The sequence below is a fragment of the Triticum dicoccoides genome, chromosome 3B (assembly GCF_002162155.2).
Source record: "Triticum dicoccoides isolate Atlit2015 ecotype Zavitan chromosome 3B, WEW_v2.0, whole genome shotgun sequence".
Classification (NCBI taxonomy): domain Eukaryota; kingdom Viridiplantae; phylum Streptophyta; class Magnoliopsida; order Poales; family Poaceae; genus Triticum; species Triticum dicoccoides.
The window spans coordinates 186,997,384-187,023,254 of NC_041385.1; the positions used below are offsets into that span (position 1 = coordinate 186,997,384).

General features: G+C 45.3%; 1 protein-coding gene across 3 annotated transcripts in view; it reads right to left on the reverse strand.

Annotated features, from left to right (window-relative positions):
* Positions 1 to 21,215: 21,215 nt before the first annotated feature.
* LOC119275465 overlaps positions 21,216 to 25,871 on the reverse strand; it is a 7,343-nt gene continuing 2,687 nt past the window's right edge. For 2 of the 3 annotated variants that reach the window (XM_037556314.1, XM_037556316.1), the window contains 7 exons: positions 24,496 to 24,660; positions 24,267 to 24,372; positions 23,707 to 23,889; positions 23,033 to 23,198; positions 22,084 to 22,376; positions 21,723 to 21,830; positions 21,216 to 21,596 (listed from right to left, as the gene is read on the reverse strand). In XM_037556314.1, coding sequence (XP_037412211.1) covers positions 21,541 to 21,596; positions 21,723 to 21,830; positions 22,084 to 22,376; positions 23,033 to 23,198; positions 23,707 to 23,889; positions 24,267 to 24,372; positions 24,496 to 24,660 — 1,077 coding nt within the window. In that variant the 3' untranslated portion in view covers positions 21,216 to 21,540. The remainder of the gene's footprint in view (positions 21,597 to 21,722; positions 21,831 to 22,083; positions 22,377 to 23,032; positions 23,199 to 23,706; positions 23,890 to 24,266; positions 24,373 to 24,495; positions 24,661 to 25,871) is intronic. The other variant, XM_037556315.1, reaches the window with a different exon arrangement.

Genomic DNA, 25,871 nt, shown 5'->3' on the forward strand with positions numbered 1-25,871 from the left:
TATGAAATGCGAACGCCATGTAATTGCTTTACTTTATCGCTGTGCGTTAGCAAATAGTTGTAGAAGCAATAGTTGGCGAGACGACCACGACGCAACAATGGAGATCAAGGTGTCGAGCCGGTGACAATGGAGATCATGATGATGCTTTGGAGATGGAGATCAAAAGCACGAGATGATGATGGCCATATCATGTCACATATTTTGATTGCATGTGATGCTTATCCTTTATGCATCTTATTTTGCTTAGAACCATGGTAGCATTATAAGCTGATCCCTCCACTTAATTTCAAGATAAAAGTGTTCTCCTTGAGTATGCACCATTGCTACAGTTTATCGTTTTGAGACACCACATGATGATCGGGTGTGATAGACTCTATGTTCACATACAACGGGTGTAAGACAATTTTACACATGCAGAATACTTGGGTTAAACTTGACGAGCCTAGCATGTACAGACATGGTCTCAGAACACTGGAGACAGAAAGGTCGAACGTGAGTCATATAGTAGATATGATCAACATAGAGATGTTCACCATTGATGACTACCCCATCTCACCTAATGATCGGACATGGGTTAGTTGATTTGGATCACGTATCACTTAGTTAAACTTGAGGGATGTTTATTTAAGTAGGAGTTCATTAGTCATTTGATTAATTGAACTTAATTTATCATGAACTTAGTCTTGATAGTATTTGCAAATCTATGTTGTAGATCAATAGCTCGCGATATAGCTCCCCTATTTTTTATATGCTCCTAAAGAAAAATAAAGTTGAAAGGTGATAGTAGCAATTATGTAGATTGGGTCCATGATCTGAGGATTATCCTCATTGCTGCACAGAAGAATTATGTCCTTGATGCACTGCTGGGTGATAGACCTATTGCAGGAGCAGATGCAGTCGTTATGAACGTTCGTCAAGCTCGATATGATGACTACTTGATAGTTTAGTGCACCATGCTTTACGGCTTAGAACCAGGACTTCAAAAACGTTTTTGAACTCCACAAAGCATATGAGATGTTCCAAGAGCAGAAATTGGTATTCCAGACTCATGCCCGTGTTGAGAGGTATGAGACCTCTGACAAGTACTTTGCCTACAAGATGGAGGAGAATAGCTCAACCAGTGAGCATGTGCACATAATGTCTGGGACTACAATCGCTTGAATCAAGTGGGAGTTAATCTCCCAGATAAGATAGTGATTGACAGAGTTCTCTAGTCACTATCACCAAGCTACTAGAACTTCGTGATGAACTATAATATGCAAGGGATACAAAAATGATTCCTGAGCTCTTTGCAATGCTAAAATCGGTGAAGGTAGAAACCAAGAAAGAGCATCAAGTGTTGATGGTTAACAAGACCACTAGTTTCAAGAAAAAGGGCAAATGGAAAGAATTGGAACTTCAAAAATAATGGCAAGCAAGTTGCCACTCCCATGAACAAGCCCAAAACTGGACCTAAGCCTGAAACTGAGTGATTCCACTACAAAGGGAATGGTCACTAGAAGCGGAACTACCCCAAAGAATTGGCGGATAAGAAGGATGGCAAATTGAACAAAAGTATATTTGATATACAAGATATTGATGTGTACCTTACTAGTATTCGTAGTAGCCCTTAGGTATTTGATACTGGTTCAGTTGCTAAGAATAGTAACTCAAAACAGGAGTTGCGGAATAAACGAAGACTAGTTAAGGGCGAGGTGACGATGTGTGTTGGAAGTGTTTCCAAGATTTATATGATCACTATCGCACACTCACTCTACCTTCGGGATTAGTGTTGAGCCTACATAAATGTTATTTGGTGTTTGCGATGAGCATGAACATGATTAGATTATGTTTATTGCAATACGATTATTCATTTAAGTCGGAGAATAATTGTTATTCTATTTACATGAATAAAACCTTCTATGGTCATACACCTAATGTAAATGGTTTATTGAATATCGATTGTAATGATACACATATTCATAATATTGATGCCAAAAGATGCAAAGTTGATAATAATAGTGCAACATACTTGTGGCACTGCCGTTTAGGTCATATTAGTGTAAAGCACATGAAGAAACTCCATGCGGATGGACTTTTGGAATCACTTGATTGTGAATCATTTGATACTTGCGAACCATGCCTCATGGGCAACATGACTAAAACTCCGTTCTCCGGAACAATGCAGCGAGCTAATGACTTATTGGAAATAATACATACTGATGTATGCGGTCCGATGAGTGTAGAAGCAAGCGACGGGTATCGTTATTTTCTGATCTTCACAGATGACTTAAGTAGGTATGGGTATATCTAATTGATGAAACACAAGTTTCAAACATTTGAAAAGTTCAAAGAATTTGAGAGTGAAGTGGAGAATCATTGTAGCCAGAAAATAAAGTTTCTACAATCTGATCGCAGAGGCGATTATTTGAGTTGCGAGTTTCGCCTTCATTTGAAACAATGTGGAATTGTTTCACAACTCACGCCACCTGGAACACCACAGCGTAATGGTGTGTCCGAACATCATAACCATACTTTATTAGATATGGTGCGTTCTATGATGTATCTTATCGATTTGCCACTATCATTTTGAGTTTATGCATTAGAGACAGCCGCATTCACGTTAAATAGGGCACTTTCTAAATCCATTGGGACGACACCGTATGAATTGTGGTTTGGCAAGAAATCTAAGCTGTCGTTTCTTAAAGTTTGGGGTTGCGACACTTATGTTAAAAGGCTTCAGCCTAATAAGCTCGAACCCAAATCGGAGAAGTGCGTCTTCATAGGATACCCTAAGGAAACAATTGGGTACACCTTCTACCACAGATCCGAAGGCAAGATCTTTGTTGCTAAGAATGGATCCTTTCTAGAGAAGGAGTTTCTCTCGAAAGAAGTGAGTGGGAGGAAAGTAGAACTTGATGAGGTAATTCTACCTTCTCTCGAATTTGAAAGTAGCACATAACAGAAAACCGTTCCTTTGATGCCTACACCAACTAGAGAGGAAGCTAATGATAACGATCATGAAACTTCATATCAAGTTACTACTGAACCTCGTAGGTCAACCAGAGAACGATATGCACCAGAGTGGTACGGTAATCATGTCCTGGAAGTCATGTTACTAGACGAAGGCGAACCTACGAACTATGAAGAAGCTGTGATGAGCCCAATTCCAACAGATGGCTTGAGGCCATGAAATCTGAGTTAGGATCCATGTATGAGAGCAAAGTATGGATTTTGGTGGATTTGCCCGATGATCGGCAAGCCATAGAGAATAAATGGATCTTCAAGAAGAAGACTGACGTTGATGGTAATGTTACTGTCTACAAAACTTGACTTGTCACAAAAGGTTTTCGAAAAGTTCAAGGGGTTGACTATGATGAGACTTTCTCACCCGTAGCGATGCTTAAGTCCGTCTGAATCGTGTTAGCAATTGCGCATTTTATGATTATGAAATCTGGCAAATGAATGCCAAAACTGCATTCCTTAATGGATTTCTTAAAGAAGAGTTGTATATGATGCAACCAGAAGGTTTTTGTCGATCCTGAATATGCTAACAAAGTGTGCAAGCTCCAGCGATCCATCTATGGACTGGTGCAAGCATCTCGGAGTTGGAATATATGCTTTGATGAGGTGATCAATGCATATGGTTTTATACAGACTTTTGGTGAGGCTTGTATTTACAATAAAGTGGGTGGGAGCTCTGTAGCATTTCTGATATTTTATGTGGATGACATATTATTGATTGAAAATGATATAGAATTTCTGGATAGCATAAAAGGATACTTGAATAAGAGCTTTTCAATAAAAACCTCAGTAAAGCTACTTATGTATTGGGCATCAAGATCTATAGAGATAGATCGAGATGCTTATAGGACTTTCACTAAGCACATACCTTGACAAAGTTTTTAAGAAGTTTAAACTGGATCAGTCAAAGAAAGGGTTCTTGCCTGCATTGCAAGGTATGAAGTTGAGTAAGACTCAAAACCCGACCACGGCAGGAGATATAGAGAGAATGAAAGTCATTCCCTATGCCTCAACCATAGGTTCTGTAAAGTATGCCATGCTATGTACCAGACCTGTTGTGTACATTGCCATGAGTTTGGCAAGGGGGTACAATAGTGATCCAGGAGTAGATCACTGGACAGCGGTGACTAAGGAAATATTTCTCGGTTATGAAGGTGATAAAGAGTTCGTCATAAAGGGTTATGTCGGTGCAAGCTTTGACACAAATAGGATGACTTAGAGTCTCAATCTGGATACGATTGATAGTGGGAGCAATTAACTAAAGTAGCACCATGCAGAGCATTGTAGACATAGAAATTTGCAAATATACATACGGATCTGAATGTGACAGACCCGTTGACTAAACTTCTCTCACAAGCAAAACATGATCACACCTTAGTACTCTTTGGGTATTAATCACATGGCGATGTGAACTAGATTATTTACTCTAGTGAACCCTTTGGGTGTTGGTCACATGGTGATGTGAACTATGGGTGTTAATCACATGACGATGTGAACTAGTGGTGTTAAATCACATGGCTATGTGAACAAGATTATTGACTCTAGTGGAAGTAGGAGACTGAAGGAAATATGCCCTAGAGGCAATAATAAAGTTGTTATTTTATATTTCCTTATTAATGATAAAGATTTATTGTTCATGCTAGAATTTTATTGATCGGAAACTTAAATACATGTGTGGATACATAAACAAATACCGTGTCCCTAGTAAGCCTCTACTAGACTAGCTGTTAAGGTTTCCTAACCATGGACATGTGTTGTCATTTGATAACGGGATCACATCATTAGGAGAATGATGTGATGGACAAGACCCACCCGTTAGCTTAGCATAATGATCGTTTAGTTTATTGCTATTGCTTTCTTCATGTCAAATACTTATTCCTTCAACTACGGGATTATGCAACTCCCGGATACCGGAGGAATACCTTGTGTGCTATCAAATGTCACAACGTAACTGGGTGATCATAAAGATGCTCTAAGGTGTCTCCGAAGGTGTTTGTTGAGTTGGCATAGATCAAGATTAGGATTTGTCAATCCGAGTTTTGGAGAGGTGTCTCTGGGCCCTCTCGGCAATACACATCATAAGCTTGCAAGAAATAACTAAGGAGTTAGTTATGCGATGATGTATTACCGAACGAGTAAAAAGACTTGCCGGTAATGAGATTGAAATAGGTATGAAGATACTGACGATCAAATCTCGGGCAAGTAACATACCGATGGACAAATGGAATTATGTATGATGTCATAAGGTTCGACCGATAAAGATCTTCGTAGAATATGTAGGAGCCAATATGGGATCCAGGTTCCGCTATTGGTTATTGACCGGAGAGGTGTCTCGGTCATGTCTACATAGTTCTCGAACCCATAGGGTCTGCACGCTTAACAATCGTTGACGATATAGTGTTATATGAGTTATATGATTTGGTTATCGAATGTTGTTTGAAGCCCCAGATGAGATCACGGACATGACGAGGAGTCTCGAAATGGTCGAGAGGTAAAGATTGATATATAGGACGATGGTATTCGGACACCGCTAGCCCCTCCTGCCTTTCCATCTCATGGGAGAAAGGAAAGGGGGGGCGCCACCCTCCCCTGCCTTTCCCCCGCACCTATATAAGGCAGGGGGCGCAGCTTGGGAGGGACTCCAAGTAGGATTCCTCCTACTTGGGCGCCTCCTTTGGCTACCCCTCCCTCCCACCTATATATATGTGGGAGGGGGCGCCTAGCACATAACATACAATTGCCTAGCCGTGTGCGGCGCCGCCCTCCACCATTTACACCCCCGGTCATATTTTCATAGTGCTTAGGCGAAGCCCTGCGGAGATCACTTCACCATCACCGTCACCATGCCGTCATGCTGCCGGAACTCATCCACTACCTCGTTGTCTTGCTGGTCAAGAAGGCAGAGGACGTCACCGAGCTGAACGTGTGCAGAACGCGGAGGTGTCGAACGTTCGGTACTTGATCGGTTGGAGCGCGAAGAAGTTCGACTACATCAACCGCGTTGTTAAACGCTTTCGCTTACGGTCTACGAGAGTGCGTAGACACGCTCTCCCTTCTTGTTTCTTTGCATCTCCTTAATAGATCTTGCGTGGGTGTAGGAAAAAAATTGTTTTCATGCAACGGTCTGCAACAAAAAATAATTTCTATTGTTAAATCCCATTATCAGCGAGACATAAGACTTGGAATTAGAATCCAGATTCAACCAAATGAAATTCTATTGGAAAGTTGTATAGCTGGCAACATCATCTTCGGAACCGACACAAATTGCGCAAGTAGCTTGCTTCTCAGCATGCATGCTGCTTCACTGCAGCCATCTCCTTCCCTGAGAAAAGTCTGCCTCTCACCGGTCTATTTCGTCTCTGGTGGCCTTAGGGCGATGGTAGCATGGTGGATTCTGGTCCTTGCCGGCGGGAGGGCTTTGTTTTTAGATGATCCTTCGATTTTATTAGGGTCAGTTTCCTGCTCAGGAAGATGAGACTATGGCGGCTCCCTGAAGATGGAATAGGGTTCTCCCTACCTAGTTCGAATCCCGATGGTGTGTCTAGCATCATTGGTTGGCATGTGGAGGTGTGTTTCTGGCAGATCTTTCCTTTGTGGATTTGCTCGGAGCTGGTCGTAGTTCGTCTACATTTATGTGTTTTCAAGTTGAATCATTTCAATCTACGCTACTCTTCATCGGCGGCGGTTGTTGTTCTGCTGCACTGGTCCTATGGGGCCTAAGGGTATCCCCAATGGCAACCCACAATTTCCTCCCACATCTGTCCACAGACAGGGGGGCAGTCCGTGGACACGGATGCAGGAGGCCATCAATCAATCATAGCTACATACATATGGCCTCCCTCATTTTTTTAAGTCTGCATGATCAAATAACCGCATACATAGAGTGTAGATGTTCAAATAGCCGAATGCAGCGCTAGTTCAAATTTTAAAAGGTTCAAATATTACATCACAACATTGTTGTCCCCTTTAACTGCCCACTGATGCTCAATCACATCTTCCTCCACCTGCTTGTGAGTTGGTCGATGCCGAATTTGTTGATGCATTTGAATATAAACTCTTCAAATGTGGCCGGATTCTGGTCTGGAAGTTGGATAGGATCACCCATGTTCTCAAATTCTATAGCTGTGGCAACACCGTCACCCTCATCCTCGACGGTCATGTTGTTGGAAATATGCCCTAGAGGCAATAATAAATTAGTTATTATTATATTTCCTTGTTCATGATAATCGTTTATTATCCATGTTGTAATTGTATTGATAGGAAACTCAGATACATGTGTGGATACATAAACAACACCATGTCCCTAGTAAGCCTCTAATTGACTAGCTCGTTGATCAATAGATGGTTACGGTTTCCTGACCATGGACATTGGATGTCGTTGATAACGGGATCACATCATTAGGAGAATGATGTGATGGACAAGACCCAATCCTAAGCCTAGCACAAAGATCATAGTTCGTATGCTAAAGCTTTTCTAATGTCAAGTATCATTTCCTTAGACCATGAGATTGTGCAACTCCCGGATACCGTAGGAATGCTTTAGGTGTACCAAATGTCACAACATAACTGGGTGTATATAAAGGTGCATTACAGGTATCTCCGAAAGTGTCTATTGGGTTGGCACGAATCGAGACTGGGATTTGTCACTCTGTGTGACGGAGAGGTATCTCTGGGCCCACTCGATAGGACATCATCATAATGTGCACAATGTGACCAAGGGGTTGATCACGGGATGATGTGTTACGGAACGAGTAAAGAGACTTGCCGGTAACGAGATTGAACAAGGTATCGGTATACCGACGATCGAATCTCGGGCAAGTACTATACCGTTAGACAAAGGGAATTGTATACGGGATCGATTGGATCCTTGACATCGTGGTTCATCCGATGAGATCATCGTGGAACATGTGGGAGCCAACATGGGTATCCATATCCCGCTGTTGGTTATTGGCCGGAGAACGTCTCGGTCATGTCTACATGTCTCCCGAACCCGTAGGGTCTACACACTTAAGGTTCGATGACTCTAGGGTTATAAAGGAAGTTTGTATGTGGTTACCGAATGTTGTTCGGAGTCTCGGATGAGATCCCGGACGTCACGAGGAGTTCCAGAATGGTCCGGAGGTAAAGATTTATATATGGAAAGTTGTTGTTTGGGTTCCGGGAAAAGTTTGGGTTTTTCCGGTATTGTACCGGGAAGCTTCCAGAAGGTTCCGGAGGATCCCGGAGGGGTCCGGAGGTCCGGAAATTGTTCCACCACGTCCAATAAAGTAGCATGGGCTGTAGGGGGGCTCCCTAGCCTTAATGGGCCAGGGGCACCAGACCCCCAAGGCCCATGCGCATGGGAAGGGGGAAAACCTAAAGGGGAGGGCCTCCACTTGACTTGGGAGGCACTCCTCCCCCCTTGGCCGCCGCCCCCAACCCTAGATGGGATCTAGGGGGGCCGGCCCCCTCTTCCCACCACCTATAAATAGTGGAGGGGTGGGAGGGCAGCCGCACCCCAAGTTCTGGCGCAGCCCTCCCCCTCTCCCAAGTACTCCTCTCTCGCGGTGCTTGGCGAAGCCCTGCAGGATTGCCACGCTCCTCCACCACCACCGCGCTGTTGTGCTGCTGCTGGATGGAGTCTTCCTCAACCTCTCCCTCTCTCCTTGCTGGATCAAGGCATGGGAGACGTCACCGGGCTGTACGTGTGTTGAACGCGGAGGTGCCGTCCGTTCGGCACTAGGATCTCCGGTGATTTGGATCACGACGAGTACGACTCCTTCAACCCCGTTCTCTTGAACGCTTCCGCTTGTCAAGGGTGAGCATGTGACTGTGACTAAATAGCAGCGTGCCTTTGGCTCGCAGTATTGGAAAAAGATGAATCGGACTTGGCAGATTGAACTGCAGACTATAAAGAAGGAGGAAGAAAGCCCGTGATCTACAAGGATATGTAGATGCACTCTCCTTCCCCTCATTGCTGGTTTCTCCATAGATAGATCTTGGTGACACGTAGGAAAATTTTGAATTTCTGCTACGTTCCCCAACAGTGGCATCATGAGCTAGGTCTATTGCGTAGATTCTTTGCACGAGTAGAACACAAAGTAGTTGTGGCCGTTGATTTTGTTCAATATGCTTACCGTTACTAGTCCAATCTTGTTTCGACGGCATCGTGGGATGAAGCGGCCTGGACCGACCTTACACGTACTCTTACGTGAGACAGGTTCCACCGATTGACATGCACTTGTTGCATAAGGTGGCTAGCGGGTGCCAGTCTCTCCCACTTTAGTGGGATCAGATTCGATGAAAAGGGTCCTTATGAAGGGTAAATAGAAATTGACATATCACGTTGTGGTTTTGCGTAGGTAAGAAACGTTCTTGCTAGAAACCCATAGCAGCCACGTAAAACATGCAAACAACAATTAGAGGACGTCTAACTTGTTTTTGCAGGGTATGCTATGTGATGTGATATGGCCAAGAAGAATGTGATGAATGATATGTGATGTATGAGATTGATCATATTCTTGTAATAGGAATCACGACTTGCATGTCGATGAGTATGACAACCGGCAGGAGCCATAGGAGTTGTCTTTATTTATTGTATGACCTGCGTGTCATTGAGCAACGCCATGTAATTACTTTACTTTATTGCTAACCGGTAGCCATAGTAGTAGAAGTAATAAGTTGGCATGACAACTTCATGGAGACACGATGATGGAGATCATGGTGTCATGCCGGTGACGATGATGATCATGGAGCCCCGAAGATGGAGATCAAAAGGAGCAAAATGATATTGGCCATATCATGTCACTTTTTGATTGCATGTGATGTTTATCATGTTTATGCATCTTATTTGCTTAGAACGACGGTAGTAAATAAGATGATCCCTCATTAAAATTTCAAGAAAGTGTTCCCCCTAACTGTGCACCGTTGCGAAAGTTCGTCGTTTCGAAGCACCATGTGATGATCGGGTGTGATAGATTCTTACGTTCACGGTGTAAGCTAGATTTACACACGCGAAACACTTAGGTTGACTTGACGAGCCTAGCATGTACAGACATGGCCTCGGAACACAAGAGACCGAAAGGTCGAGCATGAGTCGTATAGTAGATACGATCAACATGAAGATGTTCACCGATGATGACTAGTCTGTCTCACGTGATGATCGGACACGGCCTAGTTGACTCGGATCATGTAATCACTTAGATGACTAGAGGGATGTCTATCTGAGTGGGAGTTCATGAGATGAACTTAATTATCCTGAACATAGTCAAAAGATCTTTGCAAATTATGTCGTAAGCTCGCGCTTAGGTTCCACTGTTTAGATATGTTCCTAGAGAAAATATAGTTGAAAGTTGATAATAGCGATTATGCGGACAGTAGAAAGCTTATGTCCTTAATGCACCGCTCAGTGTGCTGAACCCCAAACATCGTTTGTGGATGTTGCGAACATCGTACATACACGTTTTGATAACTACGTGATAGTTCAGTTAAACGGTTTAGAGTTGAGGCACCAAAGATGTTTTCGAAATGTTGCGGAACATATGAGATGTTTTGAGGGCTGAAATTGGGATTTCAGGCTCGTGCCCATGTCAAGAGGTATGAGACCTCCGACGATTTTCTTAGCCTGCAAACTAAGGGAGAAAAGCTCAATCCTTGAGCTTGTGCTCAGATTGTCTGAGTGCGACAATCACTTGAATCGAGTAGGAGTTGATCTTCCAGATGAGATAGTGATGTTTCTCCAAAGTCATTTCCACCAAGCTACTAGAGCTTCGTGATGAACTATAACATACCAGGGATAGATATGATGATCCTTGAGATATTCACGATGTTTGACACCGCGAAAGTAGAAATCAAGAAGGAGCATCAATTGTTGATGGTTGGTGAAACCACTAGTTTCAAGAAGGGCAAGGGCAAGACGGAATACTCCATGAAACGGCAAATCAGCTGCTGCTCTAGTGAAGAAACCCAAGGTTGAACCCAAACCCGAGACTAAGTGCTTCTGTAATAAGGGGAACAATCATTGGAGCAGAATTACCCTAGATACTTGGTAGATGAGAAGGCTGGCAAGGTCGATAGAAGTATATTGGATATACATTATGTTAATGTGTACTTTACTAGTACTCCTAGTAGCACCAGGGTATTGGATACCGGTTCGGTTGCTAAGTGTTAGTGACTCGAAATAAAAGAGCTACGGAGACTAGCTAAAGGTGAGCTGACGATATGTGTTGGAAGTGTTTCCAAGTTTGATATGATCAAACATCGAACGCTCCCTCTACCATCAAGATTAGTATTAAACCTGAATAATTGTCATTTGGTGTTTGCGTTGAGCGTAGACATGATTGGATTATGTCTATCGCAATACGGTTATTCATTTAAGGAGAATAATGGTTACTCTATTTATTTGAATAACACCTTCAATGGTCTTGCACCTAAAGGAATGGTTTATTGAATCCCGATCGTAGTGATACACATTTTCATGCCAAAAGATATAAGATAGTAATGATAGTACCACTTACTTGTGGCACTGCCATGTAAGTCATATTGGTATAAAACGCATGAAGAAGCTCCATATTGATGGATCTTTGGACTCACTCGTTTTTGAAAAGTTTGAGACATGCGAAACATGTCTATTGGTGTATACACATGAAGAAACTCCATTCAAGATGGATCGTTTGGACTCACTTGATTTTGAATCACTTGAGATATGCAAATCATACCACATGGGCAAGATGATAGAAAAGCCTCGTTTTCAGTAAGATGGAACAAGCAACTTGTTGGAAGTAACACATTTTTGATGTGTGCAGTCCAATGAGTGCTGAGGCATGCAGTGAATATCGTTATGTTCTTACTTCACAGATGATTCGAGTAGATGTTGAGTATATTTACTTGATGAAACACAAGTCTGAATTATTGAATGGTTCAAGTAATTTCAGAGTGAAGTTGAAGATCATCGTGACAAGAGGATAAAATGTCTATGATATGATCATAGAGATGAGTATCTGAGTTACGAGCTTTGGCACGCAATTAAGACATTATGGAAATTGTTTCACAATTAATACCGCCTGGAACACCATAGTGTGATGGTGTGTCCGAACATCATAGTTGCACCTTATTGGATATGGTGCGTACCATGATGTCTCTTATCGAATTGCCACTATCGTTTATGGGTTAGGCATTAGAGACAACCACATTCACTTTAAATAGGGCACCACGTAATTCCATTGAGACGACACCGTTTGAACTATGGTTTGAGAAACCTAAGTTGTCGTTTCTTAAAAGTTTGGGACTGCGATGCTTATGTGAAAAAGTTTCAGGTTGATAAGCTTGAACCCAAAGCGGATAAAATGCATCTTCATAGGACACCCAAAACAGTTGGGTATACCTCCTAATTCAGATCCGAAAGCAATAGGGATTGTTTCTTGAATCGGGTCCTTTCTCGAGGAAAAGTTTGTCTCGAAAAGTTGAGTGGGAGGATGGTGGAGACTTGATATGGTTATTGAACCGTCACTACAACTAGTGTGTAGCAGGGCACAGGAAGTTGTTCCTGTGGCACCTACACCAATTGAAGTAGAAGCTTATGATAGTGATCATGAAACTTCGGATCAAGTCACTACCGTACCTCGTAGGGTGACAAGGATGCGTACTGCTTCAGAGTGGTACAGTAATCCTGTCTTGAAGGGCATGTTGCTAGACAACATTGAACCTACGAGCTATGGAGAAGCAATGGTGGGCCCAAATTCTGACAAATGGTTAGAAGCCATGAAATCCGAGATAGGATCCATGTATCAGAACAAAGCATGGACTTTGGTGGACTTGCCCGATGATCGGCAAGCCATTGAGATAAATGGATCTTTAAGAAGAAGACGGACGTGGACGGTGATGTCACCGTCTATGAAGCTCGACTTGTGGCGAAGAGTTTTTCACAAGTTCAAGGAGTTGACTACGATGAGATTTTCTCATCCGTAGCGATGCTTAAGTCCGTCGGAATCATGTTAGCATTAGCTGTATTTATGAAATCTGGCAGATGGATGTCAAAACGAGTTTCCTTGCCAGTATTCGTAAGGAAAGGTTGTATGTGATACAATCAGAAAGTTTTTGTCGATCCTAAGGATGCTAAAAGGTATGCTGGCTCCAGCGATCCTTCTAAGGACTGGAGTAAGCATCTCGGAGTTGGAATGTGCGCTTTGATGATCAAAGATTTTGGGTTTATACAAAGTTTATGATAAACTTGTATTTCCAAAGAAGTGAGTGGGAGCACTATAGAATTTCTGATGAGTATATGTTGTTAACATATTGTTGATCAGAAATGATGTAGAATTTTCTGTAAAGCATATAGGGTTATTTGAAAAGTGTTTTTCAAGTGAAAACCTGGTTTAAGCTACTTGAACATTGAGCATCAAGATCTATGAGGATAGATCAAAAACCGCTTAATGGTACTTTCAAATGAGCATATACCTTGACATGATCTTGAAGGTGTTCAAGATGGATCAGTCAAAGAAGGAGTTCTTGCCTGAGATGTAAGGTATGAAGTCAAGACTTAAAGCTCGACCATGGCAGAAAAGAGAGAAAGGACGAAGGTCGTCCCCTATGTTTCAGACGTAGGCTCTATAGTATGCTATGCTGTGTACCGCACCGGAAGTGTGCCTTGCCATGAGTCAGTCAAGGGGTACAAGAATGATCCAGGAATGGATCATTGGACAGCGGTCAAAATTGTCCTTGGAGTAAATAAGGACATGTTTCTCGATTATGGAGGTGATAAAGAGTTCGGCGTAAAGGGTTACGTCGATGCAAGCTTTAACACCTATCCGAATGACTCTGAGTAGCAAACCGGATACGTATAGTGGAGCAACCATTTGGAATAGCTCCAAGTGGAGCGTGGAAGCAGCATTTACAATATGACCTAGAGATTTGTGAAGTACATACGGATCTGAATTTTGCAGACCCGTTGACTAAAAAACTCTCTCACAAGCAAAACATGATCAAACCCCAGAACTCATTGAGTCTTAATCACATGATGATGTGAACTAGTTTAATGACACTAGTAAACTCTTTGGATGTTGGTCACATGGCGATGTGACCTATGAGTGTTAATCACATGGCGATGTAAACTAGATTATTGACTCTAGTGCAAGTGGGAGACTGTTGGAAATATGCCCTAGAGGCAATAATAAATTAGTTATTATTATATTTCCTTGTTCATGATAATCATTTATTATCCATGCTATAATTGTATTGATAGGAAACTCAGATACATGTGTGGATACATAGACAACACCATGTCCCTAGTAAGCCTCTAATTGACTAGCTCGTTGATCAATAGATGGTTACGGTTTCCTGACTATGGACATTGGATGTCGTTGATAACGGGATCACATCATTAGGAGAATGATGTGATGGACAAGACCCAATCCTAAGCCTAGCACAAAGATCGTAGTTCGTATGCTAAAGCTTTTCTAATGTCAAGTATCATTTCCTTAGACCATGAGATTGTGCAACTCCCGGATACCGTAGGAATGCTTTGGGTGTACCAAACGTCACAGCGTAACTAGGTGGCTATAAAGGTGCATTACAGGTATCTCCGAAAGTGTCTGTTGGGTTGGCACAAATCGAGACTGGGATTTGTCACTCCGTGTGACAGAGAGGTATCTCTGGGCCCACTCGATAGGACATCATCATAATGTGCACAATGTGACCAAGGGGTTGATCACGGGATGATGTGTTATGGAACGAGTAAAGAGACTTGCCCGTAACGAGATTGAACAAGGTATCGGTATACCGACGATTGAATCTCGGGCAAGTACTATACCGTTAGACAAAGGGAATTGTATACGGTATCGATTGAATCCTTAACATCGTGGTTCATCCGATGAGATCATCATGGAATATGTGGGAGCCAACATGGGTATCCAGATCCCGCTGTTGGTTATTGACCGGATAACGTCTCGGTCATGTCTGCATGTCTCCCGAACCCGTAGGGTCTACACACTTAAGGTCCGATGACGATAGGGTTATAAAGGAAGTTTGTATGTGGTTACCGAATGTTGTTCGGAGTCCCGGATGAGATCCCGGACGTCATGAGGAGTTCCGGAATGGTCCGGAGGTAAAGATTTATATATGGAAAGTTGTTGTTCGGGTTCCGGGAAAAGTTCGGGTTTTTCCGGTATTGTACCGGGAAGCTTCCAGAAGGTTCCGGAGGATTCTGGAGGTCCGGAAATTGTTCCACCACGTCCAATACAGTAGCATGGGCTGTAGGGGGCGCCCTAGCCTTAATGGGCCAGGGGCACCAGCCCCCCCAAGGCCCATGCGCATGGGAAGGGGGAAAACCTAAAGGGGAGGGCCTCCACTTGACTTGGGAGGCACTCCTCCCCCCTTGGCCGCCGCCCCCAACCCTAGATGGGATCTAGGGGGCCGGCCCCCTCTTCCCCCCACCTATAAATAGTGGAGGGGTGGGAGGGTAGCCGCACCCCAAGTTCTGGCGCAGCCCTCCCCCTCTCCCAAGTACTCCTCCTCTCTCGCGGTGCTTGGCGAAGCCCTGCAGGATTGCCACGCTCCTCCACCACCACCGCGCCGTTGTGCTGCTGCTGGATGGAGTCTTCCTCAACCTCTCCCTCTCTCCTTGCTGGATCAAGGCATGGGAGACGTCACCGGGCTGTATGTGTGTTGAACGCGGAGGTGTCGTCCGTTCGGCACTAGGATCTCCGGTGATTTGGATCACGACGAGTACGACTACTTCAACCCCGTTCTCTTGAACGCTTCCGCTTAGCGATCTACAAGGGTATGTAGATGCACTCTCCTTCCCCTCGTTGCTGGTTTCTCCATAGATAGATCTTGGTGACACGTAGGAAAATTTTGAATTTCTGCTACGTTCCCCAACACATGTTGTGCATGATCACACAACATGTCATCACCTACCACAATATCTCCGGATCCCATTGTTTAGCAGATTCATGTACAACTGCAAAACGGGCCTGCAGAACTCCAAATGCCCTCTCAACATCCTTTCTAGCTGCTTCTTGTCTTTGGGCAAAGTGAGCCTTTTCTAGCCAACTAGGTTAGAGATGGTGCTGACAAAGGTAGCCCACGGAGGATAGATACCGTCAACCAGATAGTAGCCCATGTTATACTCATGTCCATTGGCAGTATAGTGGCAAGGAGGAGTTTTTTCTTCAGCTAGCCTCGCAAACAAAGGTGACCGCTGCAATACATTGATGGCATTGTGACACACGGGCATGCCAAAGCCAAATCCAAAGATCGTGTGATGCAACTGCTTAAAGAATGATGGTGGGCTTCTTAATATGACCCTGATATTGCCCTTGTAAAACCTTCAGGCAGTTTCTTCCATTTCCAACGCATCCAGTCAAGAGATCCAAGCAAACCTAGCCACTCTCTTGCTTCTGATATTGCCAAGAGCCTCTCGGTGTCTGCCACAGTTGGTTCTCTCGGGTATTAAGGTCCGAACACTCTGACTAAAGCAATTGCAAACCTGACCATGGCATCTCCGCATGTGCTCTTAGACATCCGTAGGTACTCGTCCCACGAATCATCGGTCGTGCCACATGCAAGCATCTGTAGTGCGGCCGTGCACTTCTGGTAACTAGAGAAGCCAATCATTCCCACGGTGTCCTTTTTCAAGACGAAGTAGTCATCATAAGACTGAACGCCATGGTACAAACGATCGAAGACAGTCTTGCGCGTCCGAAAGCGCCGACGAGAATGGTCAGCGAAGAGTGCATCTGGGGCGAAGTTGTCGGCCATCAATGTCAAATGGCCGCATGCCCTGTTGCGATTGAGCACTCTATGAGCCTTGATCGGGCCCTTAAAATTGAGAACATGCTCCTCTGCACGCTCCGCGTCTTCAAGGACCGCCTACATCATCGCCGTCTCTACCGAGTACTCCTCCTCATCGGACGAGCCATTGGACAACTCAACATAGTGCTTGTATATGTACTCCAAATCGGAATCCATTGTTAGAAAAAAAAGGAAAAAAACTGTTTTTAGCTCCGGCAATTCATCGAACAGTTGCCGGGCATGGTGAGTATACCAGTAGCGGATGGTACCTGGTGGGGCGGTCGGAGGATAGGGGTTGAACGACGACGGAGGAGAAGCGAGGTGGAGCTCGGCTGGAACGCTGGAGGTGACAGAGACGTAGAGTTCCGGCAGGGGTGTGGCGTGGCGGCCGGGATGATGGGGCGGCGGCGAAGATAAGAGAGAAAGAATGACGGAGAGAAAAAGGGGAGGATGAAGGTGCGGGGTCCGGGAAAGGTTTTGGGTGTGCCGGGGGATGTCGGAGTTCTACGTGTGTGGTGTCCGGGCTCCCTCAAAGCTCTCCCACGTTTGTCTCCGCTTAGCGGGAGAAAGTACGCCTGGACCACGCCACGGACCGATACAGGTCCGTGTTAGATGGCTTCCGCGGTCCAGACGGATGCAAGTGGTTTGCGGGTCCGCCTTGGAGATGGCCTTAGCACGTCGACCTCCCGACTGTCTACTACAACAAGTTTTTCCCTGCTTCAGAGAGGGAAGGGCGATGAAGGCGGGCCCCTTTAGCTCACTTCAGTGCTTGCAGTCGGCGCTAGGTGGTGTATGGATCTGGATGTGATTTTTTTTATATCCGGTGTTTGTTATACTGTCATGATTGAGAATGAATTGATTGGAAGTTTTCTGAACTTCATCTCAAGAACAGACAAGAGCTGCTGTCCGAAAGAGAGTATGCATGGGAGTCCGCCTACATCAGGTACAACTGTGTGCTTGTTCTCGGCATATAAACCTCTCTCCTGACGGGCACATGGGTATAGCCACCATGCTCTATCGTCATCTGCGCGGTCTCCAAGAACCGCCAACCACCTGAACATAATCTATCTGCAACGCCAGATAAATAATGCTCTACATCCAAATATGAGTGCATCCGGAGTACTGGTATCCAGATAAATAATTCTTGATATACTCCCTCCGTTCCAAAATATAGCGCGCCCACGTTTTTCGAGGTTCAACTTTGACCATAAATTTAACCCACGAGACCGACTGCGGCGGGATCAAAAATTATATAATTAAAAACTTTTTTTGAATACGAATTCATTGGTATAATTTTTTCGCCCGCCGCAATCGGTCTTGTTGATTAAATTAATGGTCAAAGTTGAAGCACGGAAACCGAGGACGCGCTATATTTTGGAATGGAGGGAGTATCCAAATATGAGTGTACCGGAGTCAGTACTGGTATCCAGATAAAAAATGCTCGATATCCAGGCTTTGAATCAGTACTGGCATCCCTTCATTTCTTCTGCAATCAAGCCTTTTCGTCTCCTGAAATGAGTGCACAGATTTCGTAGCACAAAAGTCACGAACAGCGCCGTCATATGCTCGGGTAATCAGCGCACTAGCTTACACTTGCAAGAGCCAAATCCGGCAGGGTGAGCTGACCACACTGCAACTGACGCTGCTGAATCTTTTAAAATTCAGTCTCGGTCGTTCTGAATTTTATACTACGGTTGCTTCATTCTCCGTGAAAGAAATTATCACCATGTAGGAGTAGGACGACGAACGCGCAATCTCCTGGTTCTCGAATCATGCGTAGTACGTGCGTGCGGTTAATCTGCATCCGGCCCCGCGCTCGAGGTCGAGGCAGCAGAAGTGGATAGTTCACGCCAGAATTCCCGACGGTCGCGCCCGGCTGACAGGGCCCCGGTAGCTCGCGCTAGAGGCAGCACGTCAGGTTAAAACTAAAGTCTAGCAGCCGCAGAGTATTTTTCTTTTCTACTACTCCATTGAAACATCTATCGTAGTCAATGTATCTACTACTGTACTACAACTACAGCTTGCGAAGTTAACAAATTTGCTGGTTCTAGAACGGGTGCACGCATGTGGCTTGAGCAGCCGATCATAACGGCAAGCAGTTACTACTTTCGATCAACATTGCCAGCAGTGGGAAACAAGCTGATCAAGTTCAGAGGAGGCAAGTGCGCTGCATGTGTCCACTGCTGGAACTCCAGGCCGTGACTGGCTAAGCTATCCAGTCCCAGTTCCAGTATGAGCACTCATCCCGAAGGCCAATCTTCCTTGGCCCGATCTGTCACTTGATTCATCCGTTCCACGCATGATGCAGGAAGAAAGTGCAAAAATAGACGGCCCTTTTCTAGGATGCCGTGCTGGGCGGCGTCTCGTCGTCGAGGAAAGGAAACGATACACATCCGGTTAAACCGTTGCACCCGCCTGCCTCGTTGTTGATCGCGTCCGCCATGTGATGGGATTGTTTAGTATTGGTTCCAGGTGCGGCGCCCGGAAGCACGCAGGCTTGCTTCCCGGCGCAGCCTTAAAACTGTCTCCCTCCTTTGGAGTTGGATCAACCTGCAGTCACACACGGCAAGAGTCAGAGGTTGGACAGTGGACGGAGCTGGCCTTTGTGTCGGGTCGTGTCGTCTGTCGAACTGTCACTGCATGCACACGTAGGAGTAGGTGCAAGTGGCACGACTCGAACCAAGGGCACGCCGTCACGCCCCCCTAATCTGTGCTTGGAGCGCTGCGGCCGTTTTCGGGTTCTCACGTCGGAGCCGACCTAACCTTGACCCTATATTTGACTGACCGGGGTTCGAGCCCTGTGCCCATGATCACGCACGCGGACACGGCAGTGCCGGATTCCCAGTCAACAGCCCGATTCACGTGTACTCTAGCGCATGTACGTATGTACGCTGAGTGAGCGGTCTCGTGGACGTACATAAACAGCGGAATTGCTGTGCGTACGATGAATAGTGCATACGATTTTCGTACGACGCGATCCCACTCGTCTGTGCGATTCATCGAGCGGCTGCTGTGGCTGTCGTACGTAAATCGTACAAAGATTCATCGTATGTGTAGAGAGGGCTCTGCTCTGCTGAATAGCATTGTCGTCCTCGTGGCTTGGCTCGTGGACACGGAGCGTCCCGCGGTTCATCGCCCTACCGAGCAGGCTAAATGGCGATGTTGGTGTAGGGCCTAGACTTCTGTTGGCTGTTTTTTTCTTTCCATTCGGTAGGTGTTTCGGGACCGTAGTCGTGCCTGGTTCCTGCACTGAAAACTGCTCGTCTACTTCCTCTATTCCTTTTTTTAAAAATATAAATATAATACTTCCTCTATTCCTTTTGTAATGTTGATGAGAAGCGGTTCTCAGTTGGAAGAAATGAACAAAGAGACACTCATAGATCACGTTCGTAGAGACACGCCGTGGCCATGTCACTTCAATGCTGACCCGGAATAAGCATGTGCAGCCGAGATCTGGCAGGTCGACGTGGCATTCTCTACGGACACCGAGCATGACAGGACGAGTTCTGTGACAATGGGGACGGTCATGTTTTCAGTTGACTGTTGACTTGTCCTCGGACCAAAGCGCCCCCCGGGAACTTGGGAGTAAAGAGGGGGCCATGACGTGCCATGGCGTGCACGATTTTCTTCATCCCGAGCTCTTCTGACAGGCCATCCAAGGAGACAGGGTAGCTACGCAAGGCACGCACTGAATCACCTGGTCAGAAGAGTGAAGAGATGATGAACCTAATCCCCAGTTTCACGACGCCGTGTCTGTCCATGACCCGCGACCTCTCTGAACTCAACGCTCTGAGTTCCCCGGCTATGCAGTTCATCATGTCTTTCCGGTTCTCCGGTCAAGAAAATCCCAGAGTACAGCGCCTGGAATGGATGCATGCTTCCATCGGGAAAATAAGAAGGGAAAAAACTGGGCATTCCAACTGAAAAAACCCGTCAGAAACGACGGGCCTTGGCGTCAGGTTTGGTGCATGCTTGCCTCAGCTCCCTCACTGACTGAACCTCGCTGTCGATGAACCAAACTGCTTGTTTTTTTTTTTCCGAAATGGCAGTTATCCTGCATTCATTAAGAAGAAAAGAATTTCCCAGATTTCTGCTTCCCAAGCCAACACCGGAAATGATTCAGTTCGGTGTTGATGCTAGCATGTGCTGTAGCCTTTGGAAACAAAGGAACGCTCGGGTCTCCAGAATTCTGCACCAGCATTTCTCTGAAGCTTCTTAGACCGATCGCTATCTCTGTCGAGGAGACTCAGCGGTACGTTCCAGTCTGTGTTATCTAGAACCCTTTGCTCAACTCACTTCGTGCGTGGCCTGAGAAAAGCCTCCTGTGAACTCTTTAATTTGATGCATGCTCGAACATATGGTACGCTATCGGCGCACTCTCACAGAAAAAATAAATAGAAACAGGCCCGTAGAGGAGACCTTGAATTGGCTGCACAAACAACCTGGGAGACACGAAATGGTGCAATACCAGATGAACTGTCCACTCGTTCAGCAATTACAAAGGGTTGTTTTGTTCCTGAGGTTCAGCACAATTTTTTTTCTAAACTTTTCCAGACTTGTAGACAGCAACTTTATCCGGTGAAGGCTGATTATTCCAAAGGACTAGCATTGACCACTACAAAATTCTTTAGTGACGCGCAATTACCGCATCTCTGGGCGAATACCCACAGTCTGATATTACCGCGGTATGCGCGGCTCCAAGATTACACTACATGAGATAGGCACTCTGGCCAGGTCTAAATCTCAACGGGACTATTTTGAGTCTGTTCTCTATGGCTTCTCTTCGTCCGATTGGGACCCGTTGATGGCGTCGGCGAAGTACTCAACTGGAGATAATACGACATACCACAAATGAGTAAGCGGGTCTCAAAATAAATCATCAAGTCAGGTATGTATATGATGATTAACCGGCAATTCATGGCCGAGATAAATCACAGCACAAGCAAAATTACCTATGTCATCATGGTTGCCTATGTCATCATGGTCTGGGGAATCAAGTAAGAGATCCGAGTCCGAGGGCAGGAAAGGGGTACCCGCGTAATTCTCAAGAGCCTCCAAGTCTGAACATCAACATGGAACACCAACAGTGTGATTACAAATTTAGAATGGCAGGCAAATAGGACGCACAAAATAAATCTGGCAGTACAGATGTTGTATTACTTGACAGCAATCAGCCCACAGAACTAGCTAACAAATGTAGGCTATATGTTCACCTTTTCATGCTGAGTAGATCATAGTTTACTGTTTCCAAAGAGCTGGTTATCAAAAGAAATACTATCAATTAAAGTCATGCTACCAAAGCCAGAAGATTACCTCCTAAACTTGTCAAATCTGCTGTAAGATCAGAGAGGCTGAAATTCCAGAGCTGCCCCAAGGATCGGATGGAATCCCTTGACGACCCATCTGCCCCTAATTGCAGAGGTCCTGTGTTCCCTATCTCAGATCCAAATGCTGAATCCAGGACTGATGTATCCATGGCCATCCCTGGTATCTCAGATGGAGTGAAAGGAGCATGGCTTGATGCTGCTGATGAGGGACTCACAGCCATATCAGATGACATAGCACCAGCATGTGCAGCTTCCGGTGCACCATTGTCCACAACCATGCTTCAGGCAACATCAGAAAAATGTAAGATTAGCCATGAATATGAATAGCAAGAGCAAAAGACTTTCTGCAAGACAATAAGTCAGAAGGCTGCAACCTGCAATACTAATTCCTATATTTGTATTTTGTAGAAATAACAGCTTTCAGACATTGGTTAAAAAATGAACAACGTTGAAGAAACATCAGATGACATCAGGTGAAACAGAAATATGGATAACAACAGAATGAACAGGAGATTTTTTCTGGTGCAAGTACCTTTCATGAAACTTTTTAGCGGAAAGATGATAAAAAAATCAATAAATAAGCATCATAATTAAAGTAGATAAATTAGTGAATAGCATGCTGTGACATTACTTAAGAATCGACCACTTGAGTAAGCATTTATTGATTTATTCCCTAGCAGTTTGACTAGTGCGGCACAAAGAACTGTAGATGCCTTACCCCAGTATGTGTATATGCAGGATATGCTCCAACTATATTGACAGAAGCAACACCCAAGATAAAATGTTCCAATCTTTTGATATGCATACATAGATAGAATATGATTTGCCAGACGAAATATTCTCAAGAACATGATTAAACCAATAAATCCTACAATGCAAATATCAAGCATAAAGGGAGAAAAGAACATGGTTAAACCGATAAAGGTAATGCTTACTCATTTCCAGAGTTCATGCGCATTGGATGATAACCACCTGGTGCAGGGATCCCATTCACTACATGGCCGCTGGATAGACCACAAACCATCCGATCAATGTGAGGCTGGCCAGGAGCAGGCATCAGAGGTTGCTGAAGTACTGGATACCCCATCGGTAGATTGTTAACTGCACCAGATCTGGGCTTGAGTTCAATAGCAATGGCAATTGTATTATACATTTTAAATGTCTAAACCAGTCAATGATTACAGCTAAACCTGAAACTTAGCCAGATCATGCTAAAGCTGCACCATGAAACTCGGTACTAGTGCAGGAAAAAAAAACATCACTGTAAGATCTTTAATCCTATAATTATATCATTTAGAGTCTTCCCACACCAAGCCAACACTGATGCAGTAAATGAGGATAATATGGACCCAAGAGAGCAGAGAAAAAGTGTGGTTACTTATGATGATAAGATATTTTGATATAAGGTGTGGACTTGTAAAAAAAAATTCTCAGTAAAATTACATGAAAGGGAAGGAAATTTCCTGATAGAAAATGTGCACATTTCCTTCTGAAGGCAAACTGTAGCAAACATAATAGCTATGTAGAAAAGATAGCATACTGGAAATCCCAAACTGCAATGCACTTGTTTAGCCTCTTTTGAAGCTAGATGTGTAAAACAGGGCATTACCTGGCATAGGATGCATTCCATTTTGCATGGGAGCCAGCGGAACATTCGGAGGTGCTGGATATTTCATCAAATTATACTGGTGCTGCAATAAATGGTTGAACAAGACAATCTGTCTTTTCAATTTCAATCTTATATAGTAAGCCCGAAAGAATTCAGAGTTCTCTTCTTCAAGTTTCTGCCATACTGAAAATACAAAAGTATAAACGAAAATGAGCAGAAAGACTTTAGAACTCCAATGGATGTATGTCTAGATGCTTAAAGTTCACATTTTGTGTTTGTCCTGAGCAATTACCATCCATGTAAGTATCGATGAATAGGTCAAACAGGTAAGTACAAGGCTACAACTTCATTTTATTGAGCAAATTTGTTCATCAATATGATGGGCAGGGTTTGTGCATGCCTCTTGAGCAAGATGTAACTTTCATGCTGTAAGAAATAGTACCGTATATTACTGATTGTAGCCCAAATTACAAGAAAGAAGCTAACACACAAATAAACTAGTATGTAGAAAAAAGCACTCGAAACAAGAATATCATCAGCAACTGAATTTGCAACATCACCTAAAGTAGTGAAGCCAGGTTCTATTCTAGCACGAGTAGAAAGTGTCCTAACAACCTCTCCTTTGGTCATGTACAGCTGCAGACAGCGCTCTATCAAATTTTGGACCTGCAACAGGATGTCAAGTCTCATTAATTACAAGAGTGTGGAACCCCCACTGCAGAGGGATGTAATCTGGTAATAAATTAGCATCCAAGAAGCTAAAGAATACAGAACAGCTAAGCGTCTTACAAGTTCAATGTCTTCACGGGAGACTTTTCTATTATCATTGTTAGCGACTGCCACAGAACCGGGATCTCCTGCAGGTGCATCAGTGGCCATTGTGTTTAGTTGGTTACTTTGCACTTCATTAGTACCCTGGGGGGACATCTGCAACTCTGTGGTGCTCTGAATATCCTGTAGGAAATGTCCATAAGTAACATAAATCAATCACCTGCTAAAAGAAAAAGAAAAACACTGAAAACAGTAACAGTCAATTATTTTTTCGAGAAAACGCAAGAGACTTTGCGTTTCATTTCATTGAACAGGAAGACATCAGGGGTACAACCTCCAGAAAGGAGGGACACACACACACACACACACAAATACACGACCGTCCTCACCAAGCGACTACAACTAGGTGAGGAGGTGCCCTCAACTATAGACACGCAACGACATTAGGCCTCGCCCAGCAGGGCAGCGTCACTGCCATTGCCAGACAGCTCCAGGGACGATTGCAGCTCCAGGACTGCCCAGGCCAACGTACCTCTCACCCATGTGCCTAGAGAGTCGGCGGGTGAAGGGCAGGGCTCAACAGGAACTGGTGTAGCAACCGTTGGAGAAGCGCGGGCGCTGGCATACATTGCGATCCGCTCCCTGTGTAGCAGTCTACGCCAGAGCGATGCATCACCAGCCTCCATCTGCCGCATCAAACTCCACTTGCAGCCAAAGCAGCGCCTACAAGAAGGGAACGGCGCTGAGACGCCGCCGCTGCCCGGTCCGGGAGGCCGGACCTGGGATTTCTCCCGGTGCTCGAGGAGGAGATCTGGTCAGGGTCATGCCAACGCCTCCAAGGAGGTGACGGCACCCTCGGGCGTCGCCGTTGACAGCGCAGGCCGTCGCCGCGCGGGGATTTCGCCCCGACCCATGAACAGGGACCTCAGATGCAATGGCAGACCGGACTTGGAGAAGAACGCCGGAGAAGACCAGCACACATGGAGGGATGCCTAGGAACGTTGTAGTCGCAGGAGGAGCACCGAATGGCGCAGCGCCAGCAGGCCGGCCACCGCCGGGAGCGCGACGAGCAGGCGACAACAGCCACCTGCACCGCGCCGCCGCCGCGCCGGCCCGCAGCCTCCACCGCCAGGAACCGCCGGGGCACAGCAGAGCAGCAGCCGTCAAGGACTGCCGCGCGCGTGCTCACCCGCCCAGCGGCTACCACCGACGGCGGCCGGGAGGGGTGGAAGGAGGGGGACGGGTGGGTTGGGGCAGAAACGCGCAGCCCAGATCTGGGCGCCCTCATCTCTGCAGCTCGCAGCAGCGGCCGGCCGCTGCCACAGCAGCGCCACCGCGCATGCGTTCCACACCATCACGGCCTCCCCTGAGCGCAGACGACCGCCTGCCTCGCC